Below are 21164 nucleotides of genomic sequence, written 5' to 3'. Positions count from 1 at the left end.
CAAATAATTGAAATAATTTTAAGCAGTTTTTGTAGGAAGGGGACTGGTATTTGAACCTATTTACTGATACTTTTTTTTTTTTTTTTTTGAGATGGAGTCTTCGCTCGGTTGGCCAGGCTGGGGTGCAATGGCACCATCTCAGCTCACTGCAATCTCTGCCTCCTGGGTTCAAGTGATTCTCCTGCCTCAGCCTCCCGACTAGCTGGGGCTACAGGCATGCGTCATGATGCAGGCCAATTTTTTTTTTTTTTTAGTAGAGATGGGGTTTCACCATATTGGCCAGGCTGGTCTCGAACTCCTGACCTCAAATGATCTGCCTGCCTCGGCCTTCCAAAGTGCTGGGATTATAGATGTGAGCCACCACACCCAGCCTTCATTATCTTTAAAAATAGAAATAATACCACCTCTAAAGTAATTCTGAGATGATAATGTATAAGTTGAAGAATTTGGGATGTTATAAGCTTTCAAAAAAAAGTTGCTTCTGGTGTGATTATTGTTAATGTTAGAGTATTTCAGAGATGTGTTAGAAGCATTTTTGGTATTTGTTAAAAGAATGGGCTGGGTGTATTCTTGTTCCAAGAATCAACAAGTGCACTTTAATATTTTTATTTATGCCCGCAAGCCTCAAGGGTAGGGATGCTGCTTCTGTGACTGTTCTTCATTTCCACGTTTTGCTTTCTGTGTGGGCATCTCCAAACCAGCCTGCCTTTCTGGTTATATATTCTGTCTTCGCTCTTGTTCTTTTTTCTCTATGACTTCTTGTTTGTTGCTTTCTGCATGGCTCTCCCTTGGTCTCTGTCACTCTCCGTTATTTATTTTCTCCTCCCACATTTTCCCTCATCATTCATGATAAAATATGAGGAATAGTTTATAATGTGTTGGTTTGCTGTATTTTTTAAACATTTGGGTTACCTCATTGTGTATCTTTTCTGCTGCTGGTTCAGAGTGTGGCTTTCCCAGGTGTTGACCAGGATGGGTCTGCCTTGGTTCTTATTGTGTGGCTGTGCTGGGCTGGCATGTAGGAATAAGGTATATGGCGCTAGATTCTGCTTCAAGAGAAGACTGTTTAACATACCCCTCGTGCCTGTGATGAACAACTGCGTTTCCTCTGGACATGACTGTGAGGAAGCCTCTTTCCCCAGCTCTGTTGCGGTGACCCTTCTAGCAGGCAGCTGCTCAGCGTTCCCAGGGTGTAGCACTTTGAGCTACAGGCCTTCCTTTACTTTTGTTTTACCAGCCTTCATAATATAAATGTAATTGTTTCTTTATCTGTCAAGAGAAAACCAGTTATTGGACAACCTGTATTTTTCTACATTTAGCAACTGGCATTTACACATTAGATTTTCCCATATAACAGCACATCCCTTAACCGTGATAATTAAAATAATCTTGAATAGATACAGTTACACTTAATTATGAATTTTATGCTGTAGTTGATGGAAGCTTGTTACATATTTATGTTTATAAGACTTGTTGGTGGCTGAATGTCAATGCTTAAAAGTTAGCATTTTTTAGTTTCTTTTAAGAAAAGGCCTAATAATTATGATTTTTGTTTGTTTGTTTCTTGTAATAAAATTCATTTTAACATTGCCACCCACCATTCAAGCAGTAATACAAAGATTGACTGCTTGGATGCTGTTTAATTCATGTGTGTGCTGTATAGGTAAAAAGCATGTTGTGACTATGCATTACTTACAGAATATGAAAAGGAAGATGCATGAGATCTAGCTGTGTTGTATTTTAGAACCACATGTGAATCTACAGTGACCTCAAAATAGAAATTTAATTATTAAAAACATAATAGGATGTTATATGAATATTTTGATGAAACACTCTTTCCTCTCTACACTTTTTTTTGTTTGTTTGTTTTTAGGTTTCTTATTTTTTTATTCTTATTTAGTGCTAGTTCATTTGTTCATTCAAGAAATGATTATTGAGCGTTTGATAACGTGCTTAATTTGGTTTAGCTATTGAGGGCAAATCAATTATTCCAAAACCAAAACCATCACCAGATTGTAATTGTTTGATACCACATAAAGGATGTCACCTTATTTTGTTATTTAGGAGTAAGTTTTGCAGAACAAGCGTTTTCCAGCTCTTCTGTGGTTGCATTTTAGGGCCTTGGTAACATTAACTTTAAAATATTTAAAAAATTTCTTCTAGGGTAAAATTATGGCGATGCTTCAGGGTATAGAACCGATGGGCCTTGATTACACATTCATCCGCGTGTAGGAACGGGAAACAATTTAGAATCAGGGTTCTGCCGTGGCCACTCATCTGTGAAGAGCAGAGTGAATTTCTGGGCAGGCAGATATCCTGGAAGCCCCTGAGTTTTCCCAAGAAGACAGCATTCTTTCTCCCAGTTCAGTTTTGAACTCAGCGGGCAACGCAGAACATGGAGCATGGAACTTTAAGCTCAAGGCAGCCTCCAAGCTGGACGTAGGGAAACCACGAGCTGCTTGTGGCAGACAGCCTGGAGAGCAGTCAGTCCGCCCTGTGATTGGCTGAACGTTGGCCTCTGAATTGGCTGGAGCAGTGCAGGGTCTCTTGGTTGCTCTCTGTCATTCCAGTCTCCAGAATGGCTTTCACTGAATTGTACTTTGACATAATGTAGGGGTGTCAGTATCTAATGAATAAAATGTGCGAGTGTGTTCAATAGTTGGAAGTGAAATCTGACATTAGGACTGAAGGTGGGATTTTTTTTTTTATTAGCGGAAAAGTTGGGGTTGGGGCCAAGGCAATAAAGCCACCCCTGGCTTCAGCTGTACTTCCTCTCCTTTGAGCCTTTCTGGAGAACTCCTTGCAGACCTTTTGATTCTGATTTGAATAGTGAACTGAGGTTGAGGAACAAGAGTAAAACCCTTTTCTGTGCTTTGAACTTTGTAGAACTTGAATGCATGTTCCAGTTAGTTATATTGAGGCATTGAAGGGATTTGTCCCTAGAGGTAATGTTATAAATAGGCTAAGCTCAGGCAAACTTGCCAGAATTTATTTAATCTAGCATGTGTCTGAACCATACTATTCTGTTAATAGTTCCTTACAAAACTTAGCTCTCAGTAATTTATTACATTGGTTCTGTTGGGAGATGAATCTCTGGTTTCTCCTGGGGATGATGTTTGTTTTTTCTGTTAGGCTGCTCTGGCCAAAGTGGATGCAGTAGCCCCAGATTCCAAAGGGTCTTGGGCAGGAGGTCAGGGTTCTTTGGTGACTCTGTGCTGGTCCTAACTTTGAGGAAAAAGTCCCTAATGGCAGAGTCAGTACTATCCAGGTTGCTGGGAAAGAAAAGGGAATGCCTCAGGCCCTGGCTGGAGCAGCCTCTCAGATGCAAAGGAGAATAGTCTGGGGTGGCCCATGTGTGGAAATGTGTAAAAACAGTGGTAGCATGAGACTGTTGGGTTCAAAATTAACAAGGCTAATGATACCAAATGTGGCGTACGAGTGAGTGGTGTCGTTTTTGTTACGACTGTTCTTTGTCATTGTCAATAGATCACAAATTTAGTGTTAACATCTCATCTAATTTTTGTTTCTCGTAGTCTCAAACCATGAATTATGTGGGACAGCTGGCTGGGCAGGTGATTGTCACTGTAAAGGAACTCTACAAGGGCATTAACCAGGCCACCCTCTCTGGGTGCATCGATGTCATCGTGGTACAGCAGCAGGATGGCAGCTATCAGTGTTCACCTTTTCACGTTCGGTTTGGGAAGCTGGGAGTCCTGAGATCCAAAGAGAAAGTGGTGAGTGTCCTCAAGGAGAGGAAAAGTCATCCTGAGATCCAAAGAGAAAGTGAGTGAGTGTCCTCAAGGAGTGGAAAAGTCATCCTCTATGAATAAATCGCTATTGTGAGCTTTCTGGGCTTTTTTTTTTTTTTTTAAACCTGAATGATGTTGAGACAATGTTATGAGAAGTCAACCTTTATGTATTGCTTTTGAAGTTGCTTTTAAAACCAGAAAGCTTGACTGCAGGAAGTCTCTTCAAAAAAAGGGAAACTGAAAATTATTATAATAATCTTACATGTCGCAACTCAGAAAAGCAAAACAGAAACTAGATGGGACAACTTAGGCATATTCAGAAAAATAAAAATTTCCTTTACCTTATATAGTATTTTTAAATACTTAGGTTACTTCATACTAATTGTAAGTGGAATAGGTTGGTATAGTCAAGAAAACACACACACACACATTTTTTTGAGTTGGAGTCTTGCTCTGTTGTCTAGGCTGGAGTATAGCAGTGTGATCTCAGCTCACTGCAACCTCAGCCTTCCAAGTGCCTGGGATTACAGGTACACACCACCACGCCCCCCTAATTTTTGAATTTTTAGTAGAGAAGGGGTTTCACCATGTTGGCTAGGCTGGTCTCAAACTCCTGACCTCAAGTGATCCACCCACTTTGGCCTCCCAGAGTTCTGGGATTACAGGTATAGAGCCACCGCATCTGGCTGTTTTTTTTTTTTTTTTTTTTTTTAAAGGAAATTAATGCCACATTTTGTTTTGACAAAGCTGTAAAAACTTTTGTAATCTAAATTATGGTGTTGATACCAGGACTTGTCCCCACATTTGACTGAGATACTAACCAACAGACCATAGGCTGGTTGACTTTCATTTTGTTTTAGGGAAGGTTCTTTCAGGAGGAAGATATTTGTGTAGGTTTTTCTTTTCTCTCTCTCTCTCTCTCTTTTTTTTTTTTTTAGACGAAGTCTCGCTCTGTCTCCCAGGCTGGAGTGCAGTGTCGTGATCTCAGCTCACTGCAAGCTCTGCTGGGTTCACGCCATTCTCCTGCATCAGCCTCCCGAGTAGCTGGGACTACAGGTGCCTGCCACCACGCCCGGCTAATTTTTTTGTATTTTTAGTAGAGACGGGGTTTCACCGTGTTAGCCAGGATGGTCTCAATCTCCTGATCTCATGATCCGCCTGTCTCAGCCTCCCAAAGTGCTGGGATTACAGGTGTGAGCCACCACGCCCGGCCAGGTTTTTCTTTTTTGTATATCCTCTTCAGGTTATGGAGCAGCTAGAAGTTTTGCTAGCATATCTGGTGTCAATCAAATGAGAAAACAGAGCTAGTAGTAACACTTTGCAGGTACATAGTAAGATTTCTCTTTCTACACTTGCCCCACAGTGTCTACTTAAACAACATAGAAAGGCTTTGTCAGCATTTTAAAACACAACAAAAGATCCTCACCGTTTTCTGGCACAGACCTAAAAGTATGTGGCAGAGGACCACCGGTGTAAGTCGAAAACATTTATTTTCAGCTTTCTGCTATTTTATATAGCTGATCTTTAAATAGAAATTTCCCTCTATTTAATTAAATTAAATGTTATTTTGAGAGTGAAAGAAAATGGATTTCACAAAACTAGATATTCTTTTTATTTTTTCCTCCAGGAATGACGTCTCATTTCTAGGTATTACAAAATCAGTTTCTACAGGAGAACAACATTTCAGGGTAATAGGGCTTGTGTGGTCTGGCCTCTGTTCAGGGTCACGCTTTAGAAAGCAAAAGCAGTTGCGGGTTACTTGGGGACTTAGAAACTTTCCATTGCACAACAGTGTTATTTAGCCATAGTTGAGCTTCTCTGGGATTTATTTTTTCTTTGTGGTAATACCAATACTACTTTCAGTCTGGACCTGTTCTGGGGGGATTGGCAACAAACCAAAGTTTCCCATTAGTTCTGTATGGATCTATTGTAAAACTGCTGATAAGGTATCAATCATCATTACTTTTTTTGCTGGGATTGTTTTTTATCACATTGGATCAGTGTCAAGCCTTTCAAAATGGAACCTGCAGGCAGATATGTATATAAGCACTTATACATCTGTAAATGGTGACCAAATAGATAAATCACCTTTTCCTGCATGCTGTGTGCCACTAATTAGGAAATAGTACAATTCCTGTGCAAAAGCTACACAATCGTGTTACTCTCTTGTCAAAACGTTGCATTTTTAATAGGAATGTACCTGTGAGACACAGGAAAAGATAATTTTTTTTCCCCTACTCCCTTAGTATCTCAGAAACCAAAAAAATATGTTTGGGAGGAAATGTGGCCATTTGATTTACCAAAACAGCTTTCCTGTGAGAAAACTGAAAAACTGTGAGAGTAAACCTGAAATCATGCCTACTTCGAGATATGCTGGCAATTTGCATTAACTGTTTGCCTTATTTTAAGTCAGTTTGGGTTAGGGAAAGCTGGCCATTGATTTGAAAGTAAGACCCCAGTTTTTCAAATATGGGTGTACCTGTGAAGTGAACTTGAAATCATGACCAGCTTGAAACCACTGTTTAGAGTGATTTAGTATAATAATTTTCCCACTGCCATGGATTTGTAATTGTTTGATAGAACAGCAGTACTCCCAGTAAATTTAATAACTTAGGAGTTTAATTTTATAAAGTAAACCTTTACTTGATATTTTAAAATTTATTTTTATTGATATCAGAAAACTGATGATTATTTATAAAAGTTTCTTTTTTTTTTTTTGAGATGGAGTCTCACTTTGTCACCCAAACTGGAGTGCAGTGGGGCAATCTCTGCTCACTGCAACCTCTGCCTCCCTGATTCAAGCGATTCTCCTGCCTCAGCCTCCCGAGTAGCTGGGATTACAGGTGCACACTACCACACCTGGCTGATTTTTGTATTTTTAGTAGAGACGGAGTTTCACCATGTTGGCTAGGATGGTCTTGAACTCCTGATCTCACGTAATCCACCCGCCTTGGCCTCCCAAAGTGCTGGGATTATAGATGTGAGCCACCATATCTGGCCAGATTATTTATCAAAGTTAAATAACCCAGTGTATTAAAACTATTTTCATTGCTAATGACAGAAATTTATCCTCTACTAGCTTAGGCAAAAAAACTTGCTGTCAGAATTCCCTTTTTCTTTCCCCACCTCTCAGCTCTGCTTCCACTTGTGTTTTCTCTCTAATGTAAGATGGCCACCAATACCTCAGGCTCACAATCTGTTCACACTTCAACCCCAGTGGAGAGAGAGCTTCCTACAGAAGTATCAGTATTTAGCCTCCCTGTCAAAAGAACAGACGTATCTCTGGGACCAGTTTCTGTAGCTGGAAAAGGGGTATATTTATTGGCTTGGACAACAGTCCACCTCTACTCGCTAAAGCCACACCAGAAATACAGGTTGAATATCCCTTATCTGAAATGCTTGGGACCAGAGCATTTTGGATTTCAGTTTTTTTCATTTTTTGGAATATTTACGTCATACTTACTGGTTGAGCATCCCAAATCTGAAAATCCGACATCTGACATCTGAAGTGCTCCACTGAGCATTACCTTTGAGTGTCATGCTAGTGCTCAAGAAGTTTCAGATTTTTGAGCATTTTTGGATTTCAGATTTTTGGATTTGAGACCCAACTTGTATATGATTTGAAACAGGATGAATAGACTCCCAAAAGACATTTGAGATATTCTTACCCAAAGAGTGGTAAGCCAGTTCGAAAGTCTGCTACATTGACTGTTTCTCAGAGATACCAGTTTCATTTCAGCATCTTAGTCCTATATTATGTTCAGCACAATTAAGCCACAGTGTAAGAAGTAAGACTATATGGAAATGAGGGGTTTTTAAAAAACCATTTTACTAGCATTTAATATATCAAATTAGTATCCTTTTTAAAATAATCACCTTGGTGGGAAGAATTTGTTCCAACTTGGTGCTCTCTCAAAATATTTTTAAAATTTTTGTGTTGTTGTTGCCTAAAGAGTTCACAGCATATTCTTTTAAGTATTGCCAATATTGGCATAATTTGATGTTAGGTTTAATTTTTGGAAAGACTAAACTCCATTTAAAGTCAGACAAAGATAATAAAGTAAGTAGTCATATTGAGGAATGTCATACTTGATTTCTAAAAGTCAGGGCTGTGAAGTGTTAATTTTTCTGAGGTGGTAGATGAATAAGAGTCTGAATTTGCATGTTACAGAAGCATTCTTCTATTTTCCTGGCTACCCTGGATAAATGGATAGCCTCCAAAAATGAAATTAGTTGCTCAAATTGTCCCAATTTGACTGTTAGTATAGGTCCTTCAAGTTGAGTGCCTTTGAAATGCTCCCATCAGTTTTTGAACCCTTACTTCCCGGTACCTGAAGATGTTCCAGAAGAAGCTACTTTCCCTGCCTCAGCTCTGGCATTAGTTATTTTACCTCAGTTCCTTTCATTGAAGAATAGTATTTACAAACAAAGATCTGGTTATTAGGTGTGCTCATTACTTCTGAGGTATCATTGCTTCTAGGCAGCCCGAGCATGGGTGGATGTGTGTGCAGACACACACACACACACACACACACACAGACACAGACACAGACACACACACACACACACACACCCCTGCATCTGTATATAAAAATCATGAGTGCACACGGGTTCCTCCAATTCCCATCTACCATCACAGGCTTCTTCCCCCTCCTTATTTATAACTTTTCTCTTTCAACGGGAAACATGGCTCTGATTATCATCAGTATATCTGCTTAGTTAATCCTAACACAAAATAGTTTCAGAATTGCTAACTCAAATCTCTGTGAATGTACCAACTACTGCACAATATTTGTTTGGGGTAACTTATATAAAATATGTCTTTAGACTTACAATACAAGTCAAAATGCTGTTTCCAAGGTGACTTAGGTCTTAGTCCCATTCTTCCTCACCTGCTTCAGTGTGGTTATGTTATTCATACATAGGAGGTTTTTTGTTTATTTGTTTTGTTTTGTTTTTCTTTTTGAGACAGAGTTTCACTCTTGTTGCCCAGGCTGGAGTGCAATGGTGTGATCTCGGCTCACTGCAACCTCCACCTCCCGGGTTCAAGTGATTCTCCCGCCTCAGCCTCCCGAGTAGCTGGGATTACAGGCGCCCATCACACCCGGCTGATTTTGTATTTTTAGTAGCGACAGGGTTTCACCGTGTTGGTCAGGTTGGTCTCGAACTCTTGACCTCAGGTGACCTGCCCATCTCGGCCTCCCAAAGTAGTGGGATTACAAGCATGAGCCACTGCGCCCGGCCCGTACATAGGAGTTTTATAACAAGCAATTTGACAAAATATGTTGATAAGATTTGGATGTCCCCTCCAAATCTCATGTTGGAATGTGAACTCCAGTGTTGGAGATGAGCCTGGTGGGAATGTGAACTCCAGTGTTGGAGGTGAGCCTGGTGGGAATGTGAACTCCAGTGTTGGAGGTGAGCCTGGTGGGAATGTGAACTCCAGTGTTGGAGGTGAGCCTGGTGGGAATGTGAACTCCAGTGTTGGAGATGAGCCTGGTGGGAATGTGAACTCCAGTGTTGGAGGTGAGCCTGGTGGGAGGTGTTTGGATCGTGGGGGCAGATCCCTCATGGATGGCTTAGCACCATCCTCTTGGGGATGGATGAGTTTTTGCTGAGTTGACAAGATCCAATTGTTTAAAAGTGTGTGGCACCCCCAGTCTCTTGCACCTGCTCTCACTATGTGACTGTGTCTGCGCCCACTTCGCCTTTCACTATGAGTAAAAGTTTTCTGAGTCCTCCCCAGAAACGAAGCAGATGCCAACGCCATGCTTGTACAGCCTGCAGAACCATGAGCCAGTTAAACCTCTTTTCTTTATAAATTGCCCCCAGCCTTGGGTATTTTCTTTATAGCAACACAAAAATGGCCTAACGCATATGTCTACCTGAATTTTTTTTTTAAACATGGTATTACTTATCCCATCATTTCACCTGGTTCCTGGGAAAATGGAACCACCATCATCAGTGACCAGTCACAGCACCGATTGTCACCTGTTACTTACTTAGTGATCTGTAGGCTGAAGAGCTGTCAGTGAGGTTGTACTTGATGCAGTTGCTCACAGCTCACATACTGAGGTTCCTGAAACTTACGTGTATCTGAACCGTGTGAGGTGAGGCCTGCCTGTGCCATAATTTGGAAAGTGTGCAAATGTTTGACAATAATATTTCCATTTTAAATTTGAAAAATAATTTAAAAATTTTTTATATGTTGTAAAAATAAGAAGGTGAAACATTTTCTTTCAATTCCTAGTTATCCATCTCTCCCTCTACCAGCTCCATTTGGCTTCTTAGGGGTTGGGTAGGGGCAAGTAGCAGTGTTTCTCAGAGGCTGTAGTTCTAGGAACCTCAAAACTACACTAAGTTTGGCTTGAGAACTCAGAGTTCCGGTTTAGTTTAACTTGAAGGAAAGACTCCTTGAACATTAAGTCATATTTTGTTTCTCCCATAGATTGATATAGAAATCAATGGCAATGCAGTGGATCTTCACATGAAGTTGGGTGACAATGGAGAAGCTTTCTTTGTTGAGGAGACTGAAGAAGAATATGTGAGTTCGCGTGGGTCACACCCTCCTTACACAGTGTGCTCAGGCCCCTGGCATGTGGCCCAAACTGACTGTTCAGCAGTTTTTTATGGTTGATTGTACACAGGACTGTTGTTGGCTAGACAAGCTTTAGTTTCATGTTGAAGAACTAAGCTGTCAAAAACGAGCTGAAGGGATGAGGAATTTTTCTCCATACAAAGTTCCAGGGTGCAGGGAGCATGCTGAATGCATGTACTTGCACTTTTTGTAAGGGAAGGCACATCACTTTCTAACTTGAGTGAGCTTTCTTCGTGTTGCTTCTGGTTTGCATCTTACTTGAATACATTCATTTCTGCCTGAGTAAGGCATTTCTCTTCTGGCTATATGTTTATCCACACGTGTCCTTTCCACTGGGAATCATGTTTACCATTTTAGTTGGGATATTACATCCCTCACCTTTAGTAGTCAGGTGAATTCATTTATTATGATCTCAAGAGAGTTAAATTAATTGGCCTATATCCTTTTGTAAGTGATTACATGTTTGACTTCTTCTAGCAAATGAGCATGATTTGTTATGATCCCCGCTCCCCAGCACACACATTCTGTATCTACTGATTTGAATGCTGATTAACTGTTCTTGATGGATTCAGTGTGGATCTATTTATTTATTTGTAGATTTTACACTCTCACTAGAAACTCGGATCACATAATGTGAATCTTCTTAAAAATTCTTTCAAAGGCATCAGTACATCATTCTTCGTAAAGAATAAAATCTCAAATAGCAAAACTGATGAGCATCAACTTATTAAGGATACATGACTACTTTTTTGGCTTTGAAGATGAACTTACAGTTTGATATAATAAATTTACAAAGAAAATTATTACCAAAAAATACAATAGTAAAATGAGATTGTTTATCATTTTTTGATTGAGAAACCAACTACTTAGTTACCAGTGTGTAAAGCAGCGTTGAAACACTATGATTTATGAAGGGGAAGCTTGATCAGACTGGTGCTTTTTCTAGTTTCTTAACTACTTGTCTTTATAATACCTTGTTTGCATTTACTTGGCCTAAGCAACATTTTTCCTTATCAGAGACCAGAGGCAAAGAGCAGAATGAAACATAATGAAAGACATCTGTCACAAAAATAAAACACTTTTTGTATGTTTCTTAAAATTATGGATAATTCATAGCACTGAACTTCTAGATCAGCAGGCACAGTAAGCGAGAGGACTGGGTTATTGATAGTTACCTCGTTTTCATGGCTTATTCTGACAGTTCCACTAAAAACTATGCTTAGCAAGGACAACTTGGAGAATGTCAACTTTTCAGCCTTTTTCTCCCTATTCCACGTGTGACTACATTGACCAGAGTTTCTCTTGTGTTGTGTGCTTGTCTTTAAAACAAAAAATTGTTAATTTATCCAACAAATGTTGGAATTACTAAGCTATGCCACATGCTATGAATACAACACGCTGCTGTTCCTCTGGGGGTTCGTCATTTAGAGTAGGAAAATGACCAAAAACCCAGTTGCCATTTATTTTCTTTTTTTTCTCTCAAAATTTTTCTCATTTAATTATATGTCATCAACATTCCTTTCAAGTCTAGTTCTAAACCTAACTGTGCTTTTAATAACTGCACAGTATTCCATAGTATGGACATACCACAGTTTGTTTAACTGTTTTCTTACTGGTAGGCGTTCAGGTTACCTTCATCCCACAAACATTGCTATATAGAACTAAGAAATACCACCAGAAACCAAAACAGCTTTCAGTAAGTAAAATAAAGATCATTGAATTAAAAAATCCTCAAAGTCAGAGACCACAACCTCTCATCTGGGTTTCTTTTGGGCATTCAGAATATCTTATTACAGTTTCTCTGTAAGTGTGTTGCTGGTGAACACACATTTCTCCTAGGTAAATCAACTTTAGCTTCAGGGTAATATGTTTATCAAAGCTGAGTTCAAAAGCTTAATAAAAAACAATTACAGAAACCCATACATTTTCAGAGCTATTGTTTAAAAGCTTGAGTATTTTAAATTATATGAGGTTAATTTTTTGCTGTTTGTTTTTGAGATGGAGTCTTGCTCTGTTGCCCAGGCTGGAGTGCAGTGGCATGATCTCTGCTCACTGCAACCTCCCCCTCCCAGGTCTAAGCAATTCTTCTGCCTCAGCCTCCTGAGGAGCTGGGATTACAGGCATGCGTCACCATGCCCAGCTAATTTTGTATTTTCAGTAGAGACAGGGTTTCACCATGTTAGCCAGGTTGGTCTCAAAAACTCCTGACCTCAGGTGATCCGCCCGCCTTGGCCTCCCAAAGTGCTGGGATTGCAGGCGTGAGCCACCATGCCCGGCCTGAGGTTAATTTTTATCTCTATTATGTGCCTTCCATTTCCTCTGATGATACAAAGGAATGAAACAAATGGCTAAGACATGAATTTACTGAACACCAGACTTGATCATTTATTTAGTATTAGGAGTTTGACTGCTTCTAAATATTGGGCCTTATTTTCTTCTTTTGAATTCCTACAGGAAGGAATATTTCTTTTTTTTAAAACATAAATGCTTTATGGTTTAAAAATTTACTAACGTCATTTGTTATAGGATATTGTCTCTAATGGCCTTTCTCCACTTAATTTGGCAAAACGTAAGCATTGGCCACTCTGTATCACTGCATCCTCACATCACTCACCTGTCCTGCTGCCCTTTGTCTGATGCAGTGTCCTTAATCTCTGCCTTCTACTTTGTCCTGTTCTGAATGTTCTGTGTGAGTTCTTGAGAAGAGTCCTTTGTAACACCTCGTGAGATTGTTGTTGCTGCTTTGATCTTTGCTTTGTGAATAATTTAGTGGGCTTAGCTTTCATTATGGCTTTGGGGTGTTCCATGCTGACTTGGTGTGTCAGTTCCTTCAGACAGACTCAGTTACCTGTTCCCAGGTGGGCTAGCACTTAGCTGCCTCACAAGGGAAAGACCTCCTCAGAGTACAGTAGACAATTCCTTAGTTCAGTGGGACTTTCTTGCCTTTAGGGAATATGTATTTTTCTTTTTTACCACCGTGAAAATTTATGTATCCAATATATTACTGCTTTAATTCACTGTCGAGTTTGTCATGGATAACTTTTCTTTCTCCATTCTCCTTAAGGAAAAGCTTCCTGCTTACCTTGCCACCTCACCAATTCCTACTGAAGATCAGTTCTTTAAAGATATTGACACCCCTTTGGTGAAATCGGGTGGAGATGAAACACCATCTCAGAGTTCAGACATCTCACACGTCTTGGAAACAGAGACAATTTTTACTCCAAGTTCTGTGAAAAAGAAAAAACGAAGGAGAAAGAAATACAAACAGGACAGTAAGAAGGAAGAGCAGGCCACCTCTCCTGCCGCAGAAGACACATGTGATGTAGGCGTGAGCTCCGATGATGACAAGGGGGCCCAGGCAGCACGGTAGGGCTCTCAGCCTGGGAAGGGTCTTATGCTGGTACCTAGAGTTCATGCGAAGCCAGGAGCTGCCAGTTTTTTATGGATATACAGTGTGAGGTTTGGGCTTGTTTTCTCCCTTTACAGTTTATTGTGGAATCCAGCAGCAAAGGCAGTTTCTTTGTTCCTTTCAACTATTCTACAAATACGCTACGGAAATGTCATTTGTAGCAGACTGGTTGTGTGTTTCTTTCCATAAAAAAGTTTCCAGGAGCCAAATAAGTTCTAAGTCAAAAGATCTGAATTAGTGATTTGCCCCTGGGTGAGCAGATACAGTTGGACACAATGTCATCTCTGGAATTTCCCTACCCAGTGGCCTTAGGCTTGGTGTCTTTTTCCTGAGGAGTTGAGTTTTGTTTTATTGGAATTGAAAAGGAAGGAGTTTTGGTTTTTTTTATGTGAGCAATCTTGATCGCTGCTTGTTTACCTGCTCTGTAGAAGAGCTCATTATATGCCGTTTTTCATGTCAGCACTGCTTGGGGTTGAAAGGTAACAGTTGGGAGTAGAACACATTTTCTCATTCAAGATTCCGTTTTCTTTCGCCTGTTCCACTCAGTGGCCACCTTGGCACTAGGACCATGGTGGGGATTCTCTTTATTGGTGACTACTGGACAAGAAGCTGCTGCCCACAAGTGGCCCTGCATTTCCAGACTCTTTATTTGTGGAGGGAGCTGCTGGTCCACTTGTGTGTTTTCACCCCATCTGCTGAAAAGAGGTCACACCCTACTTCCTGGAAAACAGTGCCGTTCAAGTGTTTTTCATCCTAGAATAGAGGGAAATAATTTCTTTCTCTAGTTCTGGAAACCAAATATATATCAAGGATAAACTCTATCTCAATCTAGTATGTGTTTTATTTGCCAGTCTTTTGTTTTAAATGGGTCAAATCAGGAAAAAAAAATATGCTTTGTTTTGTTTTGTTTTTTTAATTGAGACAGATTCTCCCTCTGTTGCCCAGGCTGGAGTGCAGTGGTGCTATCATAGCTCACTGTAACCTTGAACTCCCGAACTCAAGCAGTCCTCCCACTTCAGCCTCCCAAGTAGCTAGGACTGTAGGTGCTTACCCCTATACTGGGCTAGTTTTAAAAAATTTTCTGTAGAGATGGGGTCTTGCTGTGTTGCCCAGGCTGGTCTCAAATTCCTGGCCTCAAGCAACCCTCCCGGCTCAGCCTCCCAAAGTGCTGATATTACAGGCATGAACCACTGAGCCCAGCAAAAAATGTTAATTAATATAGTATTAGTATATTATAATTATACTGCATTAATGAATAACATAGTATAATCCCTTTTTTATAAAACTTCATTTTCTAAAATTTTGAAACCTAGATTTTAAATCTTAAACATCTACATTTGATAGTAATTTTTTACAATTCGATATTATAAGTAACAGCCATTTTTAATTCATGAAACTGTTTTCTACTCCTCTTGTTTTATTGCTCACTAGCTGTCATGTCTGTGGTGTTCTCTCTTACTCCCCCTGCACTGAATATATAGAACACTTTGATTTCAGTTCTGATAGAATGCAGAATTCCTCCAATAGAACTAAACAACAAAAGATGGAAAGCAATAGTGGAAAAGTATGTTAAGCTCTACAAACCAGAGTACACTATATTTACAAAATTTTAAAATCCTGAATGAATCAATAAATTTCGGTAATTTTTTTTGTCAGTGTCAAAATACTAGCCGAGAAGAGTTTCTTCATAAATGTTCTGAACTCTACTTTTATATATCATCGATTCCCAAAGAAATTTAAGCTGATAAAAAGTACCAGAATTTCTTAAAAAGAGACTCTTCCTGTCCTTTACCTTCCTTCTTTCAGTCTTTTAAAGGCTATTTGTCCTTCTCTTCTGTAGGAGAATAAAGTATGAGAATTTTTACTTTTCTACTGCTTGACTTCAGGAATATTAAAAACATTATAAAAAGGCCGGGCACAGTGTCTCGTGCCTGTAATCCCAGCACTATGGGAGGCCAAGGTGGGAGGATCACCTGAGGTCAGGAGTTGGAGACCAGCCTGGCCAACATGGTGAAACCCCATCTCTACTAAAAATGCAAAAATTAGCTGGATGTGGTGGCAGGCTAATTACTCGGGAGGCTAAGGCAGGAGAGTCACTTGAACCTGGGAGGCAGAGGTTACAGTGACCCGAGATCACACCACTGCCCTCCAGCCTGGGTGACAGAGAAAGACTCCATCTTTAAAAAAAATAATATATATGTTTGTGTGTGTGTGTGTGTATATATATATATATAAATTCCTTTAAAAGTTTTGTCTTATGTATAGTAAAATGTATAGATTGGGCAAGAAACATGTATTCTTTTGAGAAAAACTTGAAATGCTTACACATCTTAAATTTTATTAGGATCAGCCTTGTAATGCTCCCAGAAGTGCTTCGTTCCTGAAAATATTTTTACCAACTAAAATTCTTCTAAGATCTACCAAAAAGAGCACTGAAGTAATGCTTTTGCCTTAAAATTTTGTTGACGTGTGTCCTTTGTTAGACATAATAGAGCAAAGTTGAGAATTCCTGAACAACCTATAGCTTGGGAATTAAAAAAATATTTCTAAAGCATATGCCAAGTTCCCTACTAAATTGTACAAGAATCATTATTCTAAAGGAATTTGTAAATGAATATTGTAAGCCAATGCATTGCAGAAATATTAGTACATACCTTGTTTTTCCAGATGGTGTGAAAGGCTGTATCCACTGTGTACTGATTTGGTTGACAGGTGTGAATGGCTGCCAGCCTATCTCTTAAGCCAGCGCCTTGCTGGCTTGGTAAGCAGGCATGTCACAACACGTGTAAGCTAGGGGCTTGCAGTCATTTTCAGGAGGTTGGTGGTTTGCTTTTTCTTTAGGTTACCATGGAATAGTAGATGCTGCCACCTGGAGGAACTCTTCCCTGAAATTTCCTTAAAATAGAATCTGCTTAAATAATACCGCCAACAGAAATTAGGACTTTAAAAAAAGAAAACAAAATGTAAACATCTGTGAAAATTCAGGTTGTATTCTGAAATGAGCACTGAGCTAAAAGGTAGACAGACTGGGCCCATTATAGATTGTAGAACAGTGGCCTCTTCATCACTCAGGGCCTTGGTTTCTTAATCTATAAAGTGAGAGGATGGAAGAGGCCTTCACAAGGCCCCTGTCAGCCCAGCACCTAAACTCTAACATTATTTGAGGGAAGCTATTTATGGTCATTAACAGCATATGAAACAACGTGTTCCGAATCTAAGAGAAAAAGAATAGGAAGTCAATTGCCTTTGCAGTTGTCAGGACTAGGAATTCTGTGGCATTGAGGAATTTGCAGCTTTCCTATAGCATATTCTCCTCAGCCCCTACCATTTAGAAAAGAAATTATTTTTCCAGAGAAGATAAATGCACAAAATAGGTTTCTCTTTTGTTTTGACAAATGGCATTTCGTTTAAACTCTTTACTTTTCAAGAATTTTGTTGATAATAGAATTAAGGTTAATTGAGGCTCCTTGAAGGAGGCAGATGGAAGAGGGAATCATTTTTAAAGCAGATTGCTATAGCACAGCTGGAAGAAACTCATTTCTGGAAATTGGAGAGCTTTAAACTATACAGGGCTTTGTTTAAACTGTACCTACTAAGTCTCCCTCCCCTCCTAAAGATGGGCGTTAGGCTTAAATATAACAGAAGCCTTGTTTGTCCTTCTAGAGGATGGACGGATGTGTGTGTGTGTGAGAGAGATTAAAAACATTGCACCTAGGCATGTGTAGCCTTTTGGAGGGAAGAGACTCTGCATATTGGATGGTGTTCTAGCATAATCTTGAGTGCAAATATATGAAACATGCCACTGATGGAAATATTTCAAATACCAAGCAATAGCAAAAATGGAGGCTCAATATCAGACCAGCAGAAAGGAGTCTCAACTTGTAATCCACTAAAGCAGACCTACTTAAAAAGTGGTATCTGGGAGCTAAATCCAGGGAGTCTAAGACTTTTCACAGATCGTACCTACTGCTCTGATGATCTGCATACTTCATCTGCTGGCCAATACTGGCTTCTAGAGAACCCTCCATGTTCTTCTGGGGTGAGTGTAGATACTCAGAGTGACATGGATCTTACAGATGCTCCCTGCCTTTTCTCTCCTTCGTTTCTGACACAGAACACAGAGAGAAGTATTGCAGGGCTCCATTTGTTTTATGGGAAATGCTCTGTATCCAAGTGCCAACTGAGATCATTAGCCACGCTGAAATTCATTGACTAGTACTGTGCTAAGGTTGCCGCTAGATGTTGTTAACAGAGTTAGTGATCTTTGGTTATGGTCAACCCCATTTATCTATTACATACTACCAGTGAAATAGTTTAAAATTCATGTTGCACCTAAAATTGATCCCACATAAATAATTCAGGCTATTTTAGCATTCAATTGATTTTTTTTCTCACTTAAAAAAAACTGAGATATAATTTACACGCAGCAGTATTCACAGACTGCAAGTGTGCGGGTCACTGCATTTTGGCAGTCATATACATCCATGTAATCTCTGTTAGCTTTTGAATTGGAAAAATGTTAGGCTTAGATAATGATGCGGAATTTGAAAGATGTGATGTTGTAGCACATCTGTGAGGGCTGGAGTGCCATGTTCACACTGGCTGTGAACCTCAGCCTCCGAGCCCCCAGCCCTGACGGAAAGTCACCGTTTACCTCTTTTGCTCAGTTCTGATGTACTAGCACTCCTGTGTTTTACAAAGAGAATCAGTCTTGTGCTGTTGTCTTCACGTTCTACTATGTGCGCTCCACTGTAGCCTCATGCTACGTGCTTAGTTTGTTACTCTGTCATGGTTTGCTTTGCAGGTCCCTGTTCTAAGGCATACCTGCCGTTTTGAAACTTCATAACAGGTTTCTAGAATTCCTGTTTCAATAAAAGAATCTTAGGACTGAAAGGGATCTCAACATAAAACTTTTCTGTCACTGTAGTGGGCCTAGACTAATGGTGCTGTATTTTTGTCAGGATATGACCAAAAAAGGCCATCTCTTGTCTTCCTGGGGCTGTGTATTCAGGTGGTACCTGATTGCTGTTTCAATATTTTACTAAATCCTGTTAGCTTTGCTGAATTCTTCTTGGCTTACCTTTTATACTGCAGTGAAACATGATCCAGTAAGTAAAATATTTGTAATATAAAAATTTCGGTTAGAAATTTGTGTGACTTTAGCGTGGTTCTTTTCAGACCACTTTCACATATGGATAGTGATGGCTGAAGCTGATGTGTCCTTTCGGAGTGGGCAAATAAGGACCATTCACAAACCTGATTTTCCCTTTCTCAAGGGAAAATTTGCCTTTTGATATTCCTTTATTGAAAAATAGAGTACTTTTTCCTAGATGTCTTTCTCAGGCATAAGTTTTCTCCCCTTGAATGAGTGGTATGCCGGAGTAAGGCCCTAGAGAAGAGAAGATCAGAGTTAGGAAAACCTTAAATTAAAAGATTAAGCTATATGGAAAAACTATTAACATGTCACAGTTAGTGGTAAATAAGAGTATGTTAAATTAAGATATAAAGGAAGAGCTGGTAATCCCAGCACTTTGGGAGGCCGAGACGGGCGGATCATGAGGTCAGGAGATCGAGACCATCCTGGCTAATGTAGTGAAACCCTGTCTCTACTAAAACATAGAAAAAATTAGCCGGGCGCGGTGGCAGGTGCCTGTAGTTCCAGCTACTGGGGAGGCTGAGGCAGGAGAATGGCGTGAACCCGGGAGGCGGAGCTTGCAGTGAGCCAAGATCGTGCCACTGCACTCCAGCCTGGGCGACAGAACGAGACTCCGTCTCAAAAAAAAAAAAAAAAAAAAAGATATAAAGGAAGAAAAGTAACGTTAAAAAAATAACCTGGTTTTCTATCCCTGTTTTTAGTCCAGCAAACTAAGTGTGGATATTCTCATTTACATTTATTATCTGTCCTATTAAAACATTGAATTGTCTATAAGAAGCCTTTAAACTCGTATAATATGGCACTTTATGCTTTGCAAAGTTTTGTTTGTTTTTGAGATGGAGTCTCTCTGTTACCCAGGCTGGAGTGCAGTGGCGTGATCTCTGCTCACTGCAACCTCCGCCTCCTGGGTTCAAGCAATTCTCTGCCTCAGCCTCCCAAGTAGCTGGGATTACAGGTGCCTGCTACCATACCTGGGTAATTTTTGTATTTTTAGTAGAGACAGGGTTTCACCATCTTGGCCAGGCTGGTCTTGAACCCCTGACCTCGTGGTCCACCTGCCTCGGCCTCCCGAAGTGCTGGGATGAGCCATTGTGCCCAGCCAGAGTTTTTCTTTGTGCCTTTCTTTTTACTTTTCAGAGATTTCAACATGCTACACCATGTAACTCTCACATTGACTCTAAAGTAGACAGGACAAATGATAAATTCCAACTAAAGATGAAAACGGGGGCCCACAGTGCTTCTGAGGGATGTTTTCAAGGTTATATGGCAAGGTAGTTATAGTAACTCTGCAAATTTAAGAAACCAACAGGTAAATTGATTAAAACCTTATTAGCATTAGTGCAACCCCCTACCCAAGGTCCTTTTATGCATCTTAAAAGCATTTGTCATTTTTGTATCGTCTTCCTCACATCTTCACATCTTGTAGATTCCAAGTAAAGGAAACCTCAGATAATCCTTGGGCCAAACAAAGAAGAAAATTAGTCCTGAGGTTTTAAGAGTTTAGGGTATTTTTAAAATTTTGAGCCATAGATATTGTCTTTAGCTAATATTCATACATTTTCAAATGCATTCAGTAGAAAGGGGAGAGCAATGGAAAGAATAAGGGCTTACTTGTTTTGAATCCAACTACTTCCTGGCTTTTTGACTTTGAGCAAGTTACTAAATTTCTCTGGATCCTTGATTACTTAATATCTACAATGAAATATTACCTCATTTTGTAAGGATTGAATGAAATAGTCATAAAGCCTTAGTTTTCTTTTAGCCTTTGAATCACTTAAGGGATGGAAAAAAGAAATCACATTTCTCTTTTGTCCTCCCCCTATTCATTCCACATGTGAATAGTGATTGTGGTGTTTTATAGTGGGTGGCAGTGGTGTATCCCCCCTTCTCCTTCATATATTTTAAAGAGAGTTAGTCATCATTTACCCCTCTTCATTTTTATTGTTTGTAGTATCAGTAGGTTTGGGGGATCTTTTAAAGCTGACAAGAATATCATCGTTCCTGCCTTTCTTTGGTTTCTCCTTTCATAGAGGATCTTCAAATGCTTCCTTGAAAGAAGAGGAATGTAAAGAGCCTTTGCTTTTCCATTCTGGGGATCATTACCCCTTATCCGACGGAGATTGGTCCCCTTTAGAGACGTAAGTATCTTTGAAATTTCTTGGTTTCTTGAAAGAGGAAGGAGGATGTATTAATTAGCTTTTCTGTTAATCTATAGTAATGATATTTCCTGTTTCTCTCACACAGCCGAGGAAC

At 39.8% G+C, this 21164-nt stretch overlaps 1 protein-coding gene across 22 annotated transcripts in view; it reads left to right on the top strand.

Moving 5' to 3' along the window:
* The window catches only part of LPIN2 (lipin 2), a 105782-nt gene that overhangs the window by 60943 nt on the left and 23675 nt on the right, over positions 1-21164 (top strand). For all 22 annotated transcript variants that reach the window (XM_028838054.2, XM_077974900.1, XM_028838052.2 and 19 more), the window contains 4 exons: positions 3534-3734; positions 10198-10293; positions 13412-13713; positions 20942-21049. In XM_028838054.2, coding sequence (XP_028693887.2) covers positions 3543-3734; positions 10198-10293; positions 13412-13713; positions 20942-21049 — 698 coding nt within the window. In that variant the 5' untranslated portion in view covers positions 3534-3542. The remainder of the gene's footprint in view (positions 1-3533; positions 3735-10197; positions 10294-13411; positions 13714-20941; positions 21050-21164) is intronic.

This window comes from Macaca mulatta, chromosome 18 (genome assembly GCF_049350105.2).
Source record: "Macaca mulatta isolate MMU2019108-1 chromosome 18, T2T-MMU8v2.0, whole genome shotgun sequence".
Lineage (NCBI taxonomy): Eukaryota > Metazoa > Chordata > Mammalia > Primates > Cercopithecidae > Macaca > Macaca mulatta.
The sequence above is the reverse complement of the archived record's forward strand: the minus strand, read 5'-3'. Positions and strand labels throughout refer to the sequence as shown.